The 18,737-nt window shown below is 42.3% G+C and overlaps 1 protein-coding gene across 1 annotated transcript in view; it reads left to right on the top strand.

Annotated features, from left to right (window-relative positions):
• KLHL38 (kelch like family member 38) overlaps window positions 1–18,737 on the top strand; it is a 94,583-nt gene that overhangs the window by 64,413 nt on the left and 11,433 nt on the right. The window contains exon 3 of the mRNA XM_086966188.1: window positions 9,389–9,494. Coding sequence (XP_086822314.1) covers window positions 9,389–9,494 — 106 coding nt within the window. The remainder of the gene's footprint in view (window positions 1–9,388; window positions 9,495–18,737) is intronic.

Below are 18,737 nucleotides of genomic sequence, written 5' to 3'. Positions count from 1 at the left end.
GGATGTTCGCGCTCTTGGTATTACAGACAGGCTATTTACCCCCTCGAGGTATCATTCGCCATTTGTAGAAGGAGGAAGTCCAATGCCATCCTGTACCCAGCCTTCCCAGACTCCCCAAAGTTATGCATTGTGCAGTGCCTTCAGGTTTTTTGAGGAAATGTCTGAAGATTTCAGATTCCCAAGAGAGAGAAAGCTCCTTATGACTCTCAAGAAACCGTATAAGTCATTGTCTTCTCCTGCCATTGCATGGCGGGTGCGTTGAGTGATGCAAGAAGCAGGCATCTATTTGACCACCTTTGGGGTGCATTCCTCCATAGGAGCCATGGCTTCCAAGACTTTTTCGCTCGGACCAAGATTGGAGGACATTATGAACGCGGTGGATTGGTCCTCAGACTCTACGTTCAAAAGCTTTTACTTTAAGCCTGGGCTGGATGTGGCTCAGTTGATGGTGAGCAAGCTTTGAACCAGCATAATCCTGCCTGCGGTCCGGACACAGAATGGAAATTGTTCCCAACTATCATCGTCCGTAATAGAACTGAAACTTTCCTACACAATAGTTAGGAACAATTTTCTTTCTGCCTGATTTTTTGTTAATAAATTACGACGCAGTGAAATGTGTGTGTTGTCACAAAATGTTAGATTTATTTACTTTTAGGATTTTGGGGCATTAGATAAACATAGGATACACATTAAAATGTAAAATTATGAAATCAGAAAAAGGCATACTTTATTTTTTGCATCACTGTTTAATACTGTCTCTCTATAGTACTAAAATGTTCTGTACAACATTTTATTAAGAGTATACTCTCAAACCCTGAGAATTTGCTAGGCTTCTGCAAATGGTAAAATCTGTGCTTTACGGATTAGCACACTATCAGCTATTAGCAGCGTGTGACATTCCTTGGTTGGAAATGGTGATGCTTGAGCCTATTTTTTATAAGTGAAATTTAGTTTTCAGATGATACTTGTCCCCTTATTGCTGAAACGCACCGCCCAGTCTATCTGTGATAAAAATTAAGTACTGGTGTAACATACTGTAAGACTCAACCACGATAGACAAAATACAACTGCCTCTTATAATAATGACTTGGTAGAGGGATTACAAAATAATTCCTCTCTGCCTTTATAGTATTTTTCACGTGCCTGGCCATTTCAACTTGGGGTTAGTAGTGTTCCCCTCCAAGATGTGGGCTTTGGTGCCTCCTTCTAGGAGGTGTCAGAATCTCCTGAAATTTCTCCATCCCCTCTTCATACCAATGTCGTGTAGTAGAGACCCATCAGTGCCCCTTGTGTACAATTTGTTGACTCTGATCAACTAAAGTATGACTTAATCTTTGGGAGTAGGTTCTCTTCCTCTCCGCTTTATAACGCTGATTCAGCATTTGAAGCCAGTGGAGGAAGAGGAAAACCCTTATTAGAATGATTCATGTTTCCATGCAAATGCCACCACAGCTGATCAACCGTGACTGGCGCAGCAGACTCGTGGTTGTGGGACCTTCACACATCAGCAGTTGCACATATAACTGCAGGCCTTTGCATAAGGGCACAGTAGTTCTAACCAGGCAATAGGCCTGCCTTCCAAAGAAACTATCGCCTTTCAGTAATAATTGTTTCTGTCGTTTGTAAGATCCCTGAATTCCCTATTGTACCAAAATTCCAGATAGACTCAAAGTGCTAGACACTATACAACATCTACCCCTCTTTTTGGCAACTGTTTGGGCATCCCCTTGTGTATTAACTTCTGAACCCAAGCTTCTCCTATTTAATAGTCTTCTTTCTGTTCAACATTATTATAGATGGATCCTCTACCTAGGTTGGAAAGTCAAAATAGGGTTAGCTTTTTCATGCAAGCAGAGATACACCACATCAATTCACACATTTACATGGAGTATATACATATGTAAACACACCAAAGGCAGGTGTGCCCTCAAGCTTTTCTGTCGCTCTCCGTGCCCTGTGTGCAAAAGTCCATGCATGCTAGCATGCACAAAAATACACACTCAAACACAAATACAGATACATAAACACTCACACACTCTCCAAAATACCTACAGACACCCACAGACGCTCACCAGCAGACCTACGGTCACAAGACATGCACTTACGAGTGCACACAGACCAGTAGTTCACACAAATCTACTTTCACCTATGAAAAATATCACTGGACCTACAGACATTCCTGAAAGTGGACCACCAGACACGCAGTCATCCATTCACATAGACCAATACACGTACAGACATGCCCACTGTCCGTCAGAAACACTTACTTTTATTCGGTTGCATGTCATGTAACCATAAAAAGTACAAGAATAAAATATTACAGTGCATATAAAAAATCAATGTGTGTTACATTAAAAACAGTAAGAAAACCTTAAGGATTGAAAACCGTGGTTAAAAAACAGTTCATGGGAACAAGAACAAATAAAATAAGATACTTCAATGATTACAGCAAATTTTTAGACATGATTTTAAGAAGCAAGCTATGCATTTAGCAATATATTGAAAGTCCAGGAACTGCAGAGCTAAATAAGCAGGCCGACAAGTTCTCAATCCCAGTTTCCTTACTTTCAGACTGCTCAGTAGCAGGCACACAGAGATGGTTTGGACAAGCAGACAGATGACTGGACTGATTGATTAGCAGAATATTGGTAACTGCAGCTGTGGAGATTTAGGCTCCATATCCTACTTAATATTTAGCACCTCTGCAGAGATACTCACACTTGAGGTGGAGAAAGGGGTGCAGTGTTGACGATCATTCAATGCCTGGCCTTTTCTCAGAGAAATCACTTCTACTGAGCAATGGGTTAACTGTCAGTTTCTATATCCAGCAAGTCATCATCTTCTTGAGAATGTTTGTGTCAAGGTAACAATTCAGGCAACTCTCCATACCCATTTCATGTCTAATTTATTTGGTATAATCATACAGAAATAGCATTGTAATTCTGTCACTGCATTTCTCTAGGTCCTAGAGTTTAGGACTAACATATATCACAGTTATGGTTGTCATTCTACTCCAATTCAAATGAAAAAACTGTAGTAAGTGCTCATGAAAGCAAACAGGATTGTTGTTAAATGTGAGTTTATTCTGCTCAAGAGAATAACAGCGACATCAGGCAGAAGCAGCTAACAACTGCCAAACAGCCCACATTCTAATAAAGAGCACAGAATGTCAATAACGCAAAGTTCTACCTACAAGTGCCTGGGAGGCACAATACCGAATACTACATATCCTCTTTCCTACAAAACAAAAGAAAGGGGAAACCAAAGAAAAGAAAGAAAAGAAAAGACAAGAAGAAAGGAGAACAAGGAAGAGTAAGAAAGGAAAAGTTGCAAAAGAAAGAACCAAAGCATTACAGGCAAAAACAACAGTAAACAGGGAACTCGAGAGCTACCTGAACCTGGCAGGAATCTTACAGACTCTTAAACTCCTGCGAAGCTCAGGCACAAAGCTAACATCATCACAACTGTCATTCCTATTAAAGGTGTCAGAACAAGAACTAGACAAATAGTTATTAGAGTCAATGTCCTCACCCTTGACCTTAATAACTTTACAAATGTTCCACCAATTCTTGTTGTTCACCCGGACAGCATTACCGCAAACCTTATCAACAACTAAAGGCTCGGCGAATTTACTTCTTCCCTTGGTGACATGAACTGGATTTTTAATATGAACAACATCTCCAGCACAAATGTTATGAGAAACAGACCTTTTCCTTTCATCAAAATAAACTTTTTGCTTGGTTTGTGCCCCAGTAACTTTGTCCCTCACAAATCCATCAATGCCATCCATAACATTCATTTTCACCCATTTAGACATCCATCCTGGACAAATCTTCATAGAAGGTTTTCTTCCTCTTAGAAGTTCAAAAGGAGACACTCCAGTAGACGAATGTGCAGTGGTGGGATAAAACCACAACATCGAACGAATAGCATTCTCAACAACACACTTGCTAGCAATAGCCCATTGCACACAATTATTAAGCACTCGATTCATTCTTTCGACAAGGCCATTGGCCTGGGGGTGATAGAAAGAACTCTTCTTGTGAGTACCACCACCTTGTCTTAGAAAGCACTCAAATTCTGAACTAACGAACTGTACACCATTGTCCGTCATGACAAATGAAGGAAAACCTTCCCTCAGGAAAATATCTTTTAAGAAAAGAATCACATTAGCTGAGGAAGGTTCGCTGATAAAACGAATCTCTGGCCATTTGGAGTAATAATCAATGGCAACAATGGCAAAACGTGAAGAAGAAGGTAAGATTGAATGGACCAACTAAATCAACACCAATCCTCTCCCACGCCCTCTCCGGAAATTGAATAGGCTCCAAAGGGGGTGTCCTTACCTTGTGACTTTTGTCAGAGGACTTGCAAATAACACAATCATCAACCAAAGTGTCAACACAAACATCCATTTGCGGCCACCAAAACACATCCCTCAACCTACGTTTTGTGAATGTTTTCCCTAAATGTCCTTCATGTGCACCATCAATAAGACGTTTCCTTAAACTCTCATGAGGTATAAGCCTTCCACACCTCAGAAGAATACCATCCTCAACAGTGAGCTCATCGGCAATTTTGACAAAAGTCTGAAATTGTCCTGATACATTCTTTTCCTTGGGCCAACCAGATTTCAAATAATTGATGACCTGAACAAGAACTTCATCTTTCAACAACTCCCTTCTCCACTCAACCTCATTAACAGCACACATTCCCTCAAGATCCAAAGCAGCAACAAAACAATCCTCCTGATCATCTTCCTTCTCAAATTCAGAATCATTACTAGTAATAGGAAAACGTGAAAAGTAATCCACCCTGACAATGTCAAAATTGTACTTAAGTAATTTTTTGACAACCTAGCTATCCTTGGAGTATGCTCTTTAATCTTCTCACCAGATAAAATAGAGACCAATGGACTATGGTCCGTACGTATTACAAAGTGACTACCCCATAGAAAAGAGTTGAATTTTCTGACTGCCCACCAGCAAGCCAAGAGCTCTTTCTCAATGACAGAGAAATTCATCTCAGCACCACGCAAGACTCTCGAAGCATACGCAATGGTGTTGTCAACTTGCCCACTCTTTTGAGTAAGCACCGCTCCAAGACCAAAACCACTAGCATCCACAGTCACAACACATTCCTTATTTGGATCAAAAGGCTTAAGAATACTGTCACTCACTAACTGTAACTTAATCCATTGGAAAATTTCTTGACAGTTCTTATCCCATATAAATGGTACATTCTTCTTTAACATGTTAGTTAGTGGTTGAACCCTAGACGCATAATCCTTGATAAATCTAGAGTAAAATTCACTGAGACCAATGAATGACTTTAAACCAGATTTATCAACAGGAGGAGAGGCATCAACAATGGCCTTAACCAAACCAGGACGTGGTTCCACGCCATCATGTGAGACCACGTGCCCAAGAAATTCAATTTTTTCCTTTAGGAAAACACACTTTTCACTTTTAAGAACAATTCCTTTGTCTTGCATGATTTCTAAAACTTGATTCAATGAACTGTCATGATCCTCTTTGTTCTCGCCAAAAATTAAAACATCATCCTGGAAAACAATTACTCCAGGGGTATCTTTAAACATTTGACTCATTAGTCTCTGAAAAACTGCTGCCGCCGACGCGAGGCCGAACGGCATCCTGGAGTATTGAAAACTCCCAAAAGGAGAAACAAATGCCGTCAAATGTCTAGAAGATTGACTCAACACCACCTGATGGTATGCGGAAGCTAAATCTAACTTCGTAAACCATCTTGCCCCTCTAGTAAGAGACAACAAATCTGTAATTTTTGGCAAAGGGTGTGAATCAATCCAGATGTTTTTATTCAGACTGTGCAAATCAACGCAAACGCGCAGATCACCATTCCTTTTTCTGGCGACAACAAGAGGAGACAACCACAAGGATGACTCAATTGGTTCTATGACCCCTTTCTTGCACAACTCAATCAACTCCATCTCTAAACTATCCCTTACGCTAAAAGGGACACTCCTGACCTTATGCTTAACAGGAATGGCTCCATCTTTCACTCTTATCTCGTGGTTAAACCCTTTGATCATTCCAAGCCCCTTCCCAAAAACAGTAGGAAACTTGAAAGCTAGTTTTTCTATAAAGTCATCAGATTCAACTACAGCCAATTTTTCAATATAGTCGTTTGATTCTGCGACACTAACCTGTTCTTTAGAGCCTGGTCTTAGAATCAACTTAAATAGACCCTGGTGGAACCACAAATGTTCAACCCCTTAATAGAAACATATATTTTCCCAAAAATTCTCCTACCCCTGAACTGTAGGATATCTTCAAAATACCCAAGTAAAGCTATTCTGCGTCCTTCATAGGAAACGGGGGCTCTATCAGGTGGTTCGAGCTTCCTCTCAGGCCAAGTTTCATCAAACAACTCTTGGGTGATCATTGTTACTCTTGCGCCTGAGTCCACTAACAAAGAAAGCACTTTGTCACCCACACCAAAATCTTCATAGGGGTCAACACAATCGGAAGGGTCCCCAGTGATAACCCCATCTTCTCGTACCACAACAACCATCTGTTTAAGGTCGCCTTGGACGCTGTTAGTGGGATCTGAATCTTCCCGTACCACCACAACCATCTCCCTAAGGTCGTCTTGGATGCTGTTAATAGGATCAGAGTCCTTTCCTGTACTTTCATAGAACTCTGAAACATTTCCTACCCCAGTTACATTGCTCTGTCCCTGAGACTTGTTTACAAAGGCCGAATTACCCTGTCTAGAAATTTGACAAATTTTCGCAAAGTGCCCATATTTTCCACAATTATGACAAGTAGAATTCCTAGCAGGACAGAATTTGTTACTCTTATTATGTGAAGGATTTCCACATCTATAACAAATGTCAGTTCTTGAAAGGAATTTCTCTCATAACGTTGTGGACTAGGAAAATTGTTCCTCTCGAAACGTTGTTGACCAGAAGCTGCCTTGTTTTCTTTGTTTTCTTTAGCTCTGACTACGGAAACCGCCTCTTCACTTTTCTTCTCAAGCTACTTCACTTCTTTCTTAAACAACTCAATGCTTTTGGCTGTACGGATAGTCTCTTCAACAGTTGGATTGCCTAAAGAAAGTAATTTTTGTTGGATTGACTTGTCAGTGCATTTACATATATACTGATCTCTGATTAATTGTTCTCTGAATCCCTCAAACTCGCATTCGGCACTCAACTGCCTTAAACTGGATACATAAGTCTCAACGTCCTCTCCTGGTAGCTGCTCTCTTTTGAAGAATTTATGTCTAATTACAACAAGACTAGGCTTGACATCAAATCTCAACTCCAGCCTCATCCTTGTTTCAATGTATTCATCAACGTCTTCTTCTGCGTTGTTCCTTACCAAAGGAGGTAGATGTTTATAAATTTCTCTTCCTTCAAAACCTAATGAGTGCAATAATAGGCATTTCTTCCTCTCTGCGCGATATCTCGACGCGCCTATTGCACCCAAGTAAGTCTCAAAAGCATCAAACCATTTTCTCCAAATTATGGGTGGATTGCCTGGCGTCTCCAGAAAAGGAGGAGGAGGTGAAACTGACTGCATATTGTACAAAATAGGTGCTCTGCTACAAAAACTTAATGCCAAGTCTTCATGAATCTGTCTAGTCGCTGTTTTCAAAAGAATGCAACATTTTGAGATAGTCCAAAAAAAAAACAATTCGTTTTTTAGACACTAAGTGGTTTAGAGCATGTTAATTAGTACAAAACTGAGGAACATAACATTAGACACAAAGTGTACTTTAATTTAGTTATAGGGATATGCTTCCAAAATTTTCTTTCCGTGTAGAACCACTGACAGTGTCTGCGTGATCAATTGCTTCTTAACTGCATTTGATAACGAAGAGCAAATAGCGTTGAATATGCACAAAACGCTGACTCGGTGCCTATGTATACACCGTTGCCAATGTGACGCGTGTTGAAAATGAGTCTGAGAAAGAAAAAAAAAACAGCGAAGAGCAGACAGCGTTGTTTTAGTTGTTATGGTTACAGCCTTTCCGAACAAAAGAAAATCCTCAAAATGGGCGTCCGCAACGTCACTTGCGTAGAGTCGCGCTGCCAACCACACGCGTATCTCCTTCCAACCACGAAACGCGCTGGCAGTCAGTTCAACATCGCGTACATGCGTAGGATTGCGCTGCCAACCACACGTGACTTTCCTTTTGCCAATCACGACTAGCGCTGACGATGTTAAAACAAAAAGAGCGAGTAAAGTCTTTCACACGTTGGAAATAATGCGGAAAGACTTATCTGATTTCCCTTGACGGCTCCTGTGCAATTCTTTTGTGGTTACTAGCCGATCTTCGTTCTCTCACACAGCTTGAAGATGAATCTCGAGGTGAATCGAGGTAAGACGGGTTCTTTATCTTCTCTTGAGCATCGTCGCCAACAATTTTGTAGTAAGAGCTCATGAAAGCAAACAGGATTGTTGTTAAATGTGAGTTTATTCTGCTCAAGAGAATAACAGCGACATCAGGCAGAAGCAGCTAACAACTGCCAAACAGCCCCCATTCTAATAAAGAGCACAGAATGTCCATAACACAAAGTTCTACCTACAAGTGCCTGGGAGGCACAATACCGAATACTACAAAAACCTAGTCTTTATTTTTCATTTTACAGATCATTCCATATAACAAGCACATTTACTGTCAACCAATGCAAAGGCTACAATTCCCAGTATATTAATATGTTGGGTGAACACCCAAGACTAGAAACAAAGCATGTAGTGTGTACACAGAGATCTGCCAGCAGCAATTTGCGTACATGAGCTTTACCAAGTTAAATTCTATACACTATGCATACATTTTCATTTGGTGTTCATAATATTGCCAATTTTACTTAATTTCATTTTTGTTCTTTGAAAGGTGTTTTTTCCCAGCAAACTTTCTATATTGAATATGAGTTTTTCAGGGTTCATGCCCGTAAAACTACTGCACTGTAATGTTTTTAAGTTCTGTGGAAGCTTGAAGGGTCCACTTTTCATTAGAACAGAATTTCTGTTTACCAGGGCCAACAATATGAAACTAAGAGATGAAAATTAGCAAGGGGATCCGGCTAAACTGAATTTCTGACGCAAGATACTTGCAAAGCTCTCACTCTAAACTATCATTCCAACTCGCCTCAGCATAGACCATCATTCTGCAAATGATTTAAGCATGAATTATATGATGTTAACAAAACCAGACTTAGAAAAGAAGTCATTCATGCATGCATATATAATAATTATATGATTAATAATGTTAACACATAAATAACAGGGTAATTGTACCTTCTGATGTGTTCAGAACTATCACCTTTTTACTTATTTTTAAATATGGCCAATCAAACCTCATGATTACTCAACACTCCTAATTTTATGTTTTACACTAGGTTTACCATGTATCCAGAAACATGTGGTTCAGAATGGAGACCAGAATGGTGAAAAATGTTTGTGCACCAGCAGTAGTAATTGGAGATCGGATCATCATTGTTGGAGGTAACTGATTTTTAAACGCCTTAATCGCTCCCTGCTATTCACCATAACCTAATCTGGAAAAGGGGGTACACTGAGTCTTTTTTTGCATATACGAATAGAACTAACAAACTTAATTCCAGGTCTTCTAAATGAATAAGACATATTTGTTAATATTTTTTTAAAAAATCAATGGTGCTTTGAGCACAGGTTACCACCACATCTATACTGGTATCCTAGAAATATTACCAGACATATATATATGGTGTCCTTAATTTTGTCCCATTGAACATAGATTTGTAGAGAGGGCAATACCTTTTTAAACTATATTTAGGGCACAGTCATTTTGTTAGACTATAATATGCGGGTACTGTACCATTTGTGCCTAAATGTACTCTAATTGTAGTGTTTGTTGGATTGCATCCAGGACTTATTAGGGAGGTTCTGGCTTCTTATATGGGGTGATTAATATTTTGGAGGTATTGAAAACGCTCAATAATACATAGGGAATACTTTCTTCCTGGTTTTGCACATATAACATTTTTTGTTCTAGGGAGGTATGCTGGTTTGTGTCCATTTTATCAAGATCTTTACTCACCTTCTGGCTACGGTCAATAAAATAGTTAATTAACTGTTAACCTTTTTAGTATCATGTCTTTCTGAAATTCATTTCTAATATTTCTGCTTATGCATGACTGCAACAGAGATCATCAATGTGTTTGTTCACGTTTCAATGCCTATAAATGACCCAATGACTTAATGGTATCCTTCAACCAACACACTTTCTCTAGTAAACCAGCATGTTGCATGAGAAGGAAACGAGGATGGGAAGGGCAGGTAGAAAGAAGTCTTGAATTGGAATAATGAGGATTAGCTGTAAACAGTCCGGTCGCCATCTCGAAGTCTATCTTTCTTGTCCCAGTTCTTAGATTATGAGGATGCAGAAAGCCCCATTTGCTTTCTCATGGGCCAAAACACATACCAGAAACAAAGACACCTGTGCCAAATAAATGTGACACAATCTTTATGTTTACATCACAACAAGAAATTGTTTACATCACAACAAGAAATTGAGATTTAATAGCATTCAAAACAGCTATGTGACAAGACCATTTGTGATCTGTGGAAATGAAAGTCTATAATGACATGTAAGCATATCTTATGAAGACCATGAAGCCACCCGACAGACTTCCCCTAATGAAACACTTTGCCTCTCATTCCATGAAGCCACCATACCCCTGTAAGAATGGCAGGGTATTACCATAGGCAGCTGAATTCCTGAAATTTCATAAGCTGTGACAATGCAGACTTACCCCATGGACTGATAGATGAAGCAGAAGCTTTGTTACTTTCCATCTGTACCAGATGTCACGTAGACTATTTACGACATGCAAAAGGACTTAATACACTGAAGTTAGACGGTAGCAGCCCTATGAACATCAGGGGTGTTCATGCCCAGCTCTCTGTCAACTTAAGACTTGGTACAAATAGCTAAATAATTGCGAGAAAGGGGTTTATTAATTGAGATGGATGAAATGAAAGTCACTATACTCGTTAGGTCCAGGTCAGTAATTTAAACCTAAGCACAACCCTTGGTGGCTATGGCTAAGGCTTAATTTAAGAAAACGTGTAAAGCATTTAGAAGTACCAAAAATTTTAAATGTTGAGAACACAGCACAATAAAAATCCTTCTCCAATTTATAATAAAAATGAATATTTTAATTAACAAAATGACACAAAAACAGCAAACTCCAAAATGGGGAATTGGAGATATAAATCTTTAAAATTTAAATTACGTTTTAGCACCAAAAAGCGCATACCACCATCCGCAGGCAGGTGGTTGCACTAGACCGGGACAAGGGTCAGGTTTGAAGCTGACTGCAATTTAGCAGAGGTCAGATTCAAGGCCCAGGTAGGTCCCAGTCAAAGAATTACTTTCAGACATGGAAACTTTTCTGGAGAAAAGTTGGTTGTCGACAAGAGTCGTCAGAGTGGCACTCTAAATCCAAAACGAGGTTTGATTACAGCGGATTTCTAAAGAGTTAGGTCCCAGTGCAGTTGGCAACAAAGGTAGAAAAGCACTGAGTGGGCGAAGTCTGGTGTCCATGCTCAGGATAGTTTTCACATCGTTTGGCTTTGGTTCAGCATCGTTCACGGTTAAGGTTTTTGTTTTTGGACTTATAAACTTTTCTGGAAGTGACCTTTTCTTCAGCAGAGCATACTAGCTAGTTGAATCTGACCAGCAATTCAACGTTGACTGCTTTGGCTCGACTGCAGTCCCGGTCTATCACCGGTTCTTCAGAGAAAAGTTGACAAAAAGTTTCTATGTCTCAGCTTTTGCAGATTGGGCAGGAGGAGTATACTCTGACACTTATCTAAGGGCCCCAGCACCTATTGGACACCAGTTCTAGGTCATGTCTCACCCTAGTAGAAGCCACCAGGGCAGGCCCAGTTGGAACTGGTCAGCTGGGTTTCTTAAGGAAAGTGGGCTTCTTGCGACTTTTGTGACTCTGTACCAGGCTCGAAAAAATCCACTCGCATGCTCGCATTTGCGAGCCAAATTCAATTAGGGCAAGCTATATTTAGGTCCTGGTGAGTAGGAAGACAAACTGACTTTTGACCTCTGTCTCTGAAAGCAGAGGAAATGTGACAAGATAGCAAGATTTAAAGACATCTTTATTGCTCACAAAGTGAAAAAGCACTGCAGGTATAGTAAAAATGAAATGAGTCTTGATTTTTCGAGTCCTGCTGTACCTTAACAGGATATGAGCTAAAAATGTTAGTTTTAAAGATTGTTTTGGAGAAGGGGGTGACATATCAAATCTTTTAAGTCTCTCAGGACTCCACACCGTATTATCGAAACATTTCTGTGCTCCAGCACGCATTTGTGGGTTAGGATATTTTTCTTATTTCTGAAAAGATAAACATCGATAAACTAATCTGAAAGTGTTATTCTTTAAAGAAGCTGCATGGAGTACACAGCAGAAAGGTCTTTTCATTACAGGGGGGTTACAAGAGGATTAGGATAGCACTGAGAAGAAATAGTGACTAAATAACGCCAACAAACTCTGTGCCTAGAAGTAAATAGTCCCCTTTCATGAGACCTGCCCTTGTGGATCTGATGTTCAGGGGGATGAATGGCATCAACAGTTTATGACAAGAAGGTAGTAAGGAGAAGCTCATCACTTTGAACCATGCCTCTAGTGGACCTTTTATAGAAGAGGCCCCTTCACATTCCCAGCCGTCCTTCCATCAATGTTTCCAGCCATTCTTTCACTACTGATTCATCCATTCTTTCATCCTTGCACCCCTAATCCCAAGGGACGATGCAGAGGGAAAAAAAATTATTTATTTAATTTTCCCTCTGCATCGTCCCTTCGAAATCCCGACCCCCCTGCCCCCCCTACCCCCCACACGGCCCCACCGCTGTTACCTGCACGGACCACAGCTGCCATCATCCATTCAATAATCTATTGTTTTACCCATAATCCATCCATCCTTCACTTGTCCCATCTGTTCTTTCCCATGCCATTCATCCATCCACCCATATTTCCACCCTTCTATTCAAACTTTCACTCTTTCAGCTGTCATTCATTCTTCCAGCTATCAGCCATCCATTCTTTCACTCTCTTTTTTCATTTTCGGGCGTATTTATTTTCACCCTTTGTTCTTGTCCTGTGTCTCATTTTTCTTACTTTCACCACTCATTCCTTTAATCTTTTTTCCCCAATTTTTCCTTCTTTCTTCCTTTTTTTACTTACTTTCAGAGGCTGGCTTGGTATATGATGCACCCTGCACCAATCCAGACAACCCTTTTGGTAATTTTAGTGGTCTTAGCCAACCTTAGAAAGCTCTCTAAGTGGTAGCTGTGAAGAGCAGCCTTCAGGCTTAGTCCAGAAGGAGTGTAAAGCAGCTAGTTTTACCAGAACATAATCTTATGGGTACAGAGTAGGTGAAGAAGAACCACACAGTGCATTTATGTATTTATTATAAGACACTCACTAACGCATACAGATATCTCCTAACTGGAGATATATATACAATAAACACAATACTTTTCAATAGAAACAGGTAAGTAGCACAGGATACACGGTGGTCACCAGGGGGCACCAAACCATATACTGAAATAGTGGTAGGTGAACCACGACTCGAGTCAAGACTATACCCAGAAGATGTATAAGTGCCGGAGACCCAAGGAACCATCAGAGGTAAGTAACAAGGAGCCCCACGGAGGCCGTGTGCAGAGTGGGAACACAACCACAGGCTCAATACGAGTCAATGGGTAAGTCGCAATTGCAATTTTAAAGAAGGGCCCTTCCCAGTGAAAACCCCATGAGAGACCGAAGGTTGGCGAGCCACCCCACCCGTGGATACCTTAGGAACCAGGTTACCTATCCCAGGGAAGCCGGGTGCATAGGTGTGAAGTGGCGTCGGACACCTCCATCCGACTCAGTGGAGAACTTCAGGAAGATGCTACTGCTGGAGAAGGTGAAAGTGTCCGATGGAACCCAAAAGTGGATTCAAGTTGAGAAGTACCTGCAATCAGAGGGGACAGAGTCTATGCCAATCAGGAGTGACCAGGCGGCACGGAAGACGAGTGCCCACCAATGTAGGGTGTTGTCGGATAGAGGACGTGACCTTAGAGCTGCAGCTGTGAGGACCAGGCGACGCTGTGGAAGAGCAGGAGCCGTGCACCAGCTGTCCCACGTCGGATATCGAGAGTTGAGGGGTCGGTGTCCGTCGTGACCACCAACAAACCGTGGCAACTGCAAACAAAATGGAAAGCGAAGAAGGTCCAGTGTTGGGATCAGCAAGGTCCAGGTGACTCACCACAAGCAGGGCAGTCAGGGCAGGCCCGAGCAATCGGGGCAGTCCACAGAATTAAAGTGACTCTTAAAAGGAGTCGCAAGAGGACCTCGAGCAGCCCACCAAAGAAGCAAGCCCATGATGTAAGTGATGCGGTGAGGACAAAGACCTTTGTCACTGGACGTGCTTGAGGTGAGGGCTACTTGGAGCCCGAAGATCTTGATGTAAGAATGCCAACAAGCCTTGACAACGGCAAGTCGACGTGGTGCAAAGGCGTTTGGTTCCTGCGGCTCCAACGAGGAGTACTGGCCTCAAACTTGGTGAGAGGACAGGGCAGGCCTCGAGGGGGTGTGAAGAGCCACCACCACCTGTGTTGGTGAGCCTTTCATAGTCCGATGGAGCCCAGGATCAGCAGACTGTTCAGTTTCGTTGCGGTGCCTGCAGATGCAGGGAAGTGACTCCTTCACTTCAAGGGAATTTCCTTCAGGTGTGTTGGATGCCCACAGGCCTGTGGAAGGTTCATCTATGGAGCACAGGCACGGACGTTGCAACAGAAAAGCAGGACGACGAGATCAGGAGCAGCCGGATTCTTCCCAGTTGCAGCCTTGATGCACAGAATGAAGTCCAGCAAAGTCCAGAGTGCACATACGGTTGAAGAAGAAGCGTTATCTCGACATGAATTTTGTCCACGACGAATCTAGGGAACCACCCGGGGTAAGCCCTTAAGTACCCTAAGGAAAGGGTTGGGACGATTCAGGGTTCTCTCCCTGGGGAGGTGTTGGACAGTGAGGAGGATACTCCTTTGTCCTTTGTCCACGTTTTCCCCAGAGCGGGAGCCAACGCATCCCTGGACTGGTTTCAAATGGACTATGCAAGGAGGGCACCAAATGTGCCCCTCAAGCAGACTGAGTGGCGCTAGCAAGTGCTCCACCCAGACCCAATACACTAAACCCTGCCTGGGAGGTGGTCACAACTCCCTGTGACAGAATGCCTATTGTTCTGCCTTCCCCTGCTCGAGCCTGGCTCAGCAGCAGGAGGGCAGAATCGTGTCTCTGGTCCGCAGCAACCATTTTGTGCTGTCCGGGTCAAGGAGGCTGGTACGGGGAGCACTGAGAGCCTAACGGAGGGCTCTTCCAGTGCTTGGAATTATACCTCCCACACCGTTTACAGTGTGGGAAGTATGATTCCAACATGTTTGATACTAAACATGATAGGGTTTGTTCCAGCCTGTTTCGAGATGGTCATCGCGTAATGACGCGATGCCCCTCTATATGTTATTTAGCTAGCGCACTTAGCCTGGGAGAATGGACTCCGTAGTCTCTAAAGATGTCCTGCTCATGAAGGGGTACCCTCACACCCTGCCTTCAGGATTGAAAGACCTGCTGTATGGGTGACTTATAGTTTTTAAGTGCAGTCACCTTAGATATAGGACAACTATATCTTTTGTAAGTGGTGCTACCACAAGCTTACACAGGCTGCAATGGCAGGCCGGTAGTTACAGTTTGAGTGGTCTCCCATGGGTGGCATAAACATGCTTCAGCCCTTTGGGAACCCCTGGTGTACCTATGCCCTTGGTACCACAGTACCATATACTAGGGCCTTATAAGAATACACCAGTGTGCAATCTGGGAGGTACCTAAGTACTTACCATAAACCACTTTCGGGAGAAAAAACAGAGATTGGGGTCCTGATTAGTATGATTCCAGTCAGACTCATCATGAACAAATTATATATGTAAATGTCCAGTATTTGTAATGTAAATGTCCAGTATTTGTAAAGCGCGAACAATTACCCGAGGGTGTTAAGGCGCTGGGGGAAGATTAAGCGAGCTATTTCCCAGAGTCACATGGTGCTGGGCTTTTCTGCCACTGGCTCACACCGGGGATCGAAATGTGAGCCCCGGAGTCAGCTGCCCTGGCCGCTGCGCCACTCCTCTTCCCAGGCAAAAAGTGGGGATAACCATAAAAGCAGATCCTACTTTCCTACACTTACTAACTCCCTCTTTCTTCTTGCATTCTTTCGCTCCTTTATATCTCCATGTTTTTTCTTTTTGTTTCCATCACTGTACTTTGCTCAGTGAGCAGTCCTTTCCCCACACCTCTTATATTGCCTTACACTGCCTGACTCCTCCCAAACCTCTCATTCTACTTTGAAGCAATGCAATATACCATGGGTCCCTTTATACCAAAGTGACTTCCTGATTGTGTCATATATACCAGTGGGGTGCGTCCAGTGGAGGTTTGTGATCATGTACTTCGAAGATGTTCTCTTTTCCGACTTACTTTTCCCTCGGACTTTGCCTAACAAAACATTAAGGCTTGCACAGAAGTGTGTTTTCGTTAAAGTGCTTAAATGTACCCTCTCAGGAGTTCTGCATTAAGTGCTCTTTTCAGGTCTCCTTCGCCATTGGGTAGAGCAGGCAGATTCTTGCTTTTTCTCAGCTAAAGGGGTTTGAGTGTAAGAGCTTCAAATCACTGTACATCAGGGGACAAGGCAGAAGTATTTCACTGTTCCCTGGAATGGTCAGGGCACGCACTGTCATATCCTGGAAGAAACCATCACCCGTGCCAGGTGAATGGGCAGATTTTATGCAGAGCTGACCTAGCGGAGGATCAGTGAAGTTGCCCAAGGTGTGGCATTCAGTGATAAAGTCCCCAACCTTACTTGGTGGGATTTAAGGCCCCTCGAATAATGAAATATCTTTTAAACTAGGTCACCCACCGGAAATATGCCTTCCTACTTCCACAAATCTACCACTTATCGGGCTGTCTCCAAAATGGTAACACAGCTTAGCATGTGCATTTGCAAAGTACACATTCATCTGGGTGCTGAATCACAGATGTCTCTTGTTACACAAACCAATGGTTCTCTCGTGATCAACCTCTAAAGGATGAAAGGCTGAGTGGGTCCACTAGGACTGGAACCTATCACCATAAGGTCACACACAGTTGCCTCCTGTGGATGAGTTAGTCAACAGAGCCTCTAGACTAGGCCAATCGACTAAGGTGATGTACTCCTTTCATAAACCTTTCACCCTCTACCTTTCCCTGGGACTCCCTTTGCCTTGTCCCTGGAGAAAAGATTGTAGGTTTCTTTGGTGTTTTCATTCCAGAACAAGAATGCCCTCAGCAGCGCCCTTTGCCGGCTGCCCACGACACAATCGTTATTGTTCAGCTAGAAAAAGGCTACATATTTCAAAACAATAGTCTATTTTAATTGTGTTTTAAACTACCGTAAAACAACTACATGTGGTATCATTATGAGGTCTGACAGTGTTCCAAATTTAGCACTCCTTCCATGCTGCCACCGCTTATATAAATATGTGGTTTTTTGTGGTGTGTGGTCGCTGAACATTGCCTGTTGGCATACGTTGAGTTCTCTGCTTTTGTGAAGCAAGAAGGGACAGGTCGGTAACATTCTCGACATTGTGTAAGGATGTGCTGGCGCTGCCATGAGCGTGCTTCCTGCCCTCTCACGCCCCAGGTAGGAAACAAGGCTAAAATGTATCGGGCCCTGGAGGAGTGGGGGACCAATTTGCATGAAACTAGGGATCCACTTGAGATTAGTAAAGCAAACAAAAAAAAGCTTTAAGGAAAGTTTACGAGAGTTCCAGGGCGAGGCAGTTTGAACATTCAGGTCTCTTTGTACTAAACCAGATGTAGCAGTTACCATGAGATGAAATGACCTCATGATAAGGGCCAGAATGAGTAGGTGGGTGGGGAGTTTTCACAACCAGGAGACACTCTCAGAACCTGATGATGGAGTAAATTTGGAATCCTTCCTCAAGAGTGTTCAAGAATTAGACACTTGAAGAAGAATGTCAGGCCACCTGAATGTCAGGCCACCTCTGATTTTAGTTGAGGTTTGTGGTTTACCTTTATGGTGGGATCTCAGAAGGAGACTTATTTTGGGGGTATGAATACTAAACAGCAGTTGGTATCCAGGAATGGTGCCTAGTTAAAGCCAATCCGATTTTTCATTGTGAACTTATCAAACGAGGCATAAGCATAAAAAGGAATACTACCAAAAAAGCTGATGCTCTAATTTAGAAGCGCATGTTCAGATCTAGCTTTTGTTTACTCATGCCATGCGTGTGGACATGGCAACACTTCTTGGGGAAATCTAGGAAGCTGATTTAATGATGAAATGTTTAGGCATAGCTGCTTTCGTTCTTAAAATGAAGCACCTGACTCACAAATGTAGTCAAAAACCCAAGTCTTAGTACCAAAATCATGGCTGGCTGAATTTTAATCTTGCAAATGGGAGTTGTTAATCTACTACATTCAGAATTTAAGGGTTACAGGTGGGTTTGCTGCATTTCGGGTGCACCAATGTGGAAAAGTTGTTGAATACTTACTAACTTGTATCTTTGTGGGTGCTCCCATTGCCTTTGGAGGCAGTACCCCTACCTGCAAGGGCTCCTAAATGTATTTGTCTGTTGAAGGTAGTAGTAAGTGCTTT

Source organism: Lissotriton vulgaris, chromosome 4_1 (genome assembly GCF_964263255.1).
Source record: "Lissotriton vulgaris chromosome 4_1, aLisVul1.2, whole genome shotgun sequence".
Lineage (NCBI taxonomy): Eukaryota > Metazoa > Chordata > Amphibia > Caudata > Salamandridae > Lissotriton > Lissotriton vulgaris.
The sequence above is the reverse complement of the archived record's forward strand: the minus strand, read 5'-3'. Positions and strand labels throughout refer to the sequence as shown.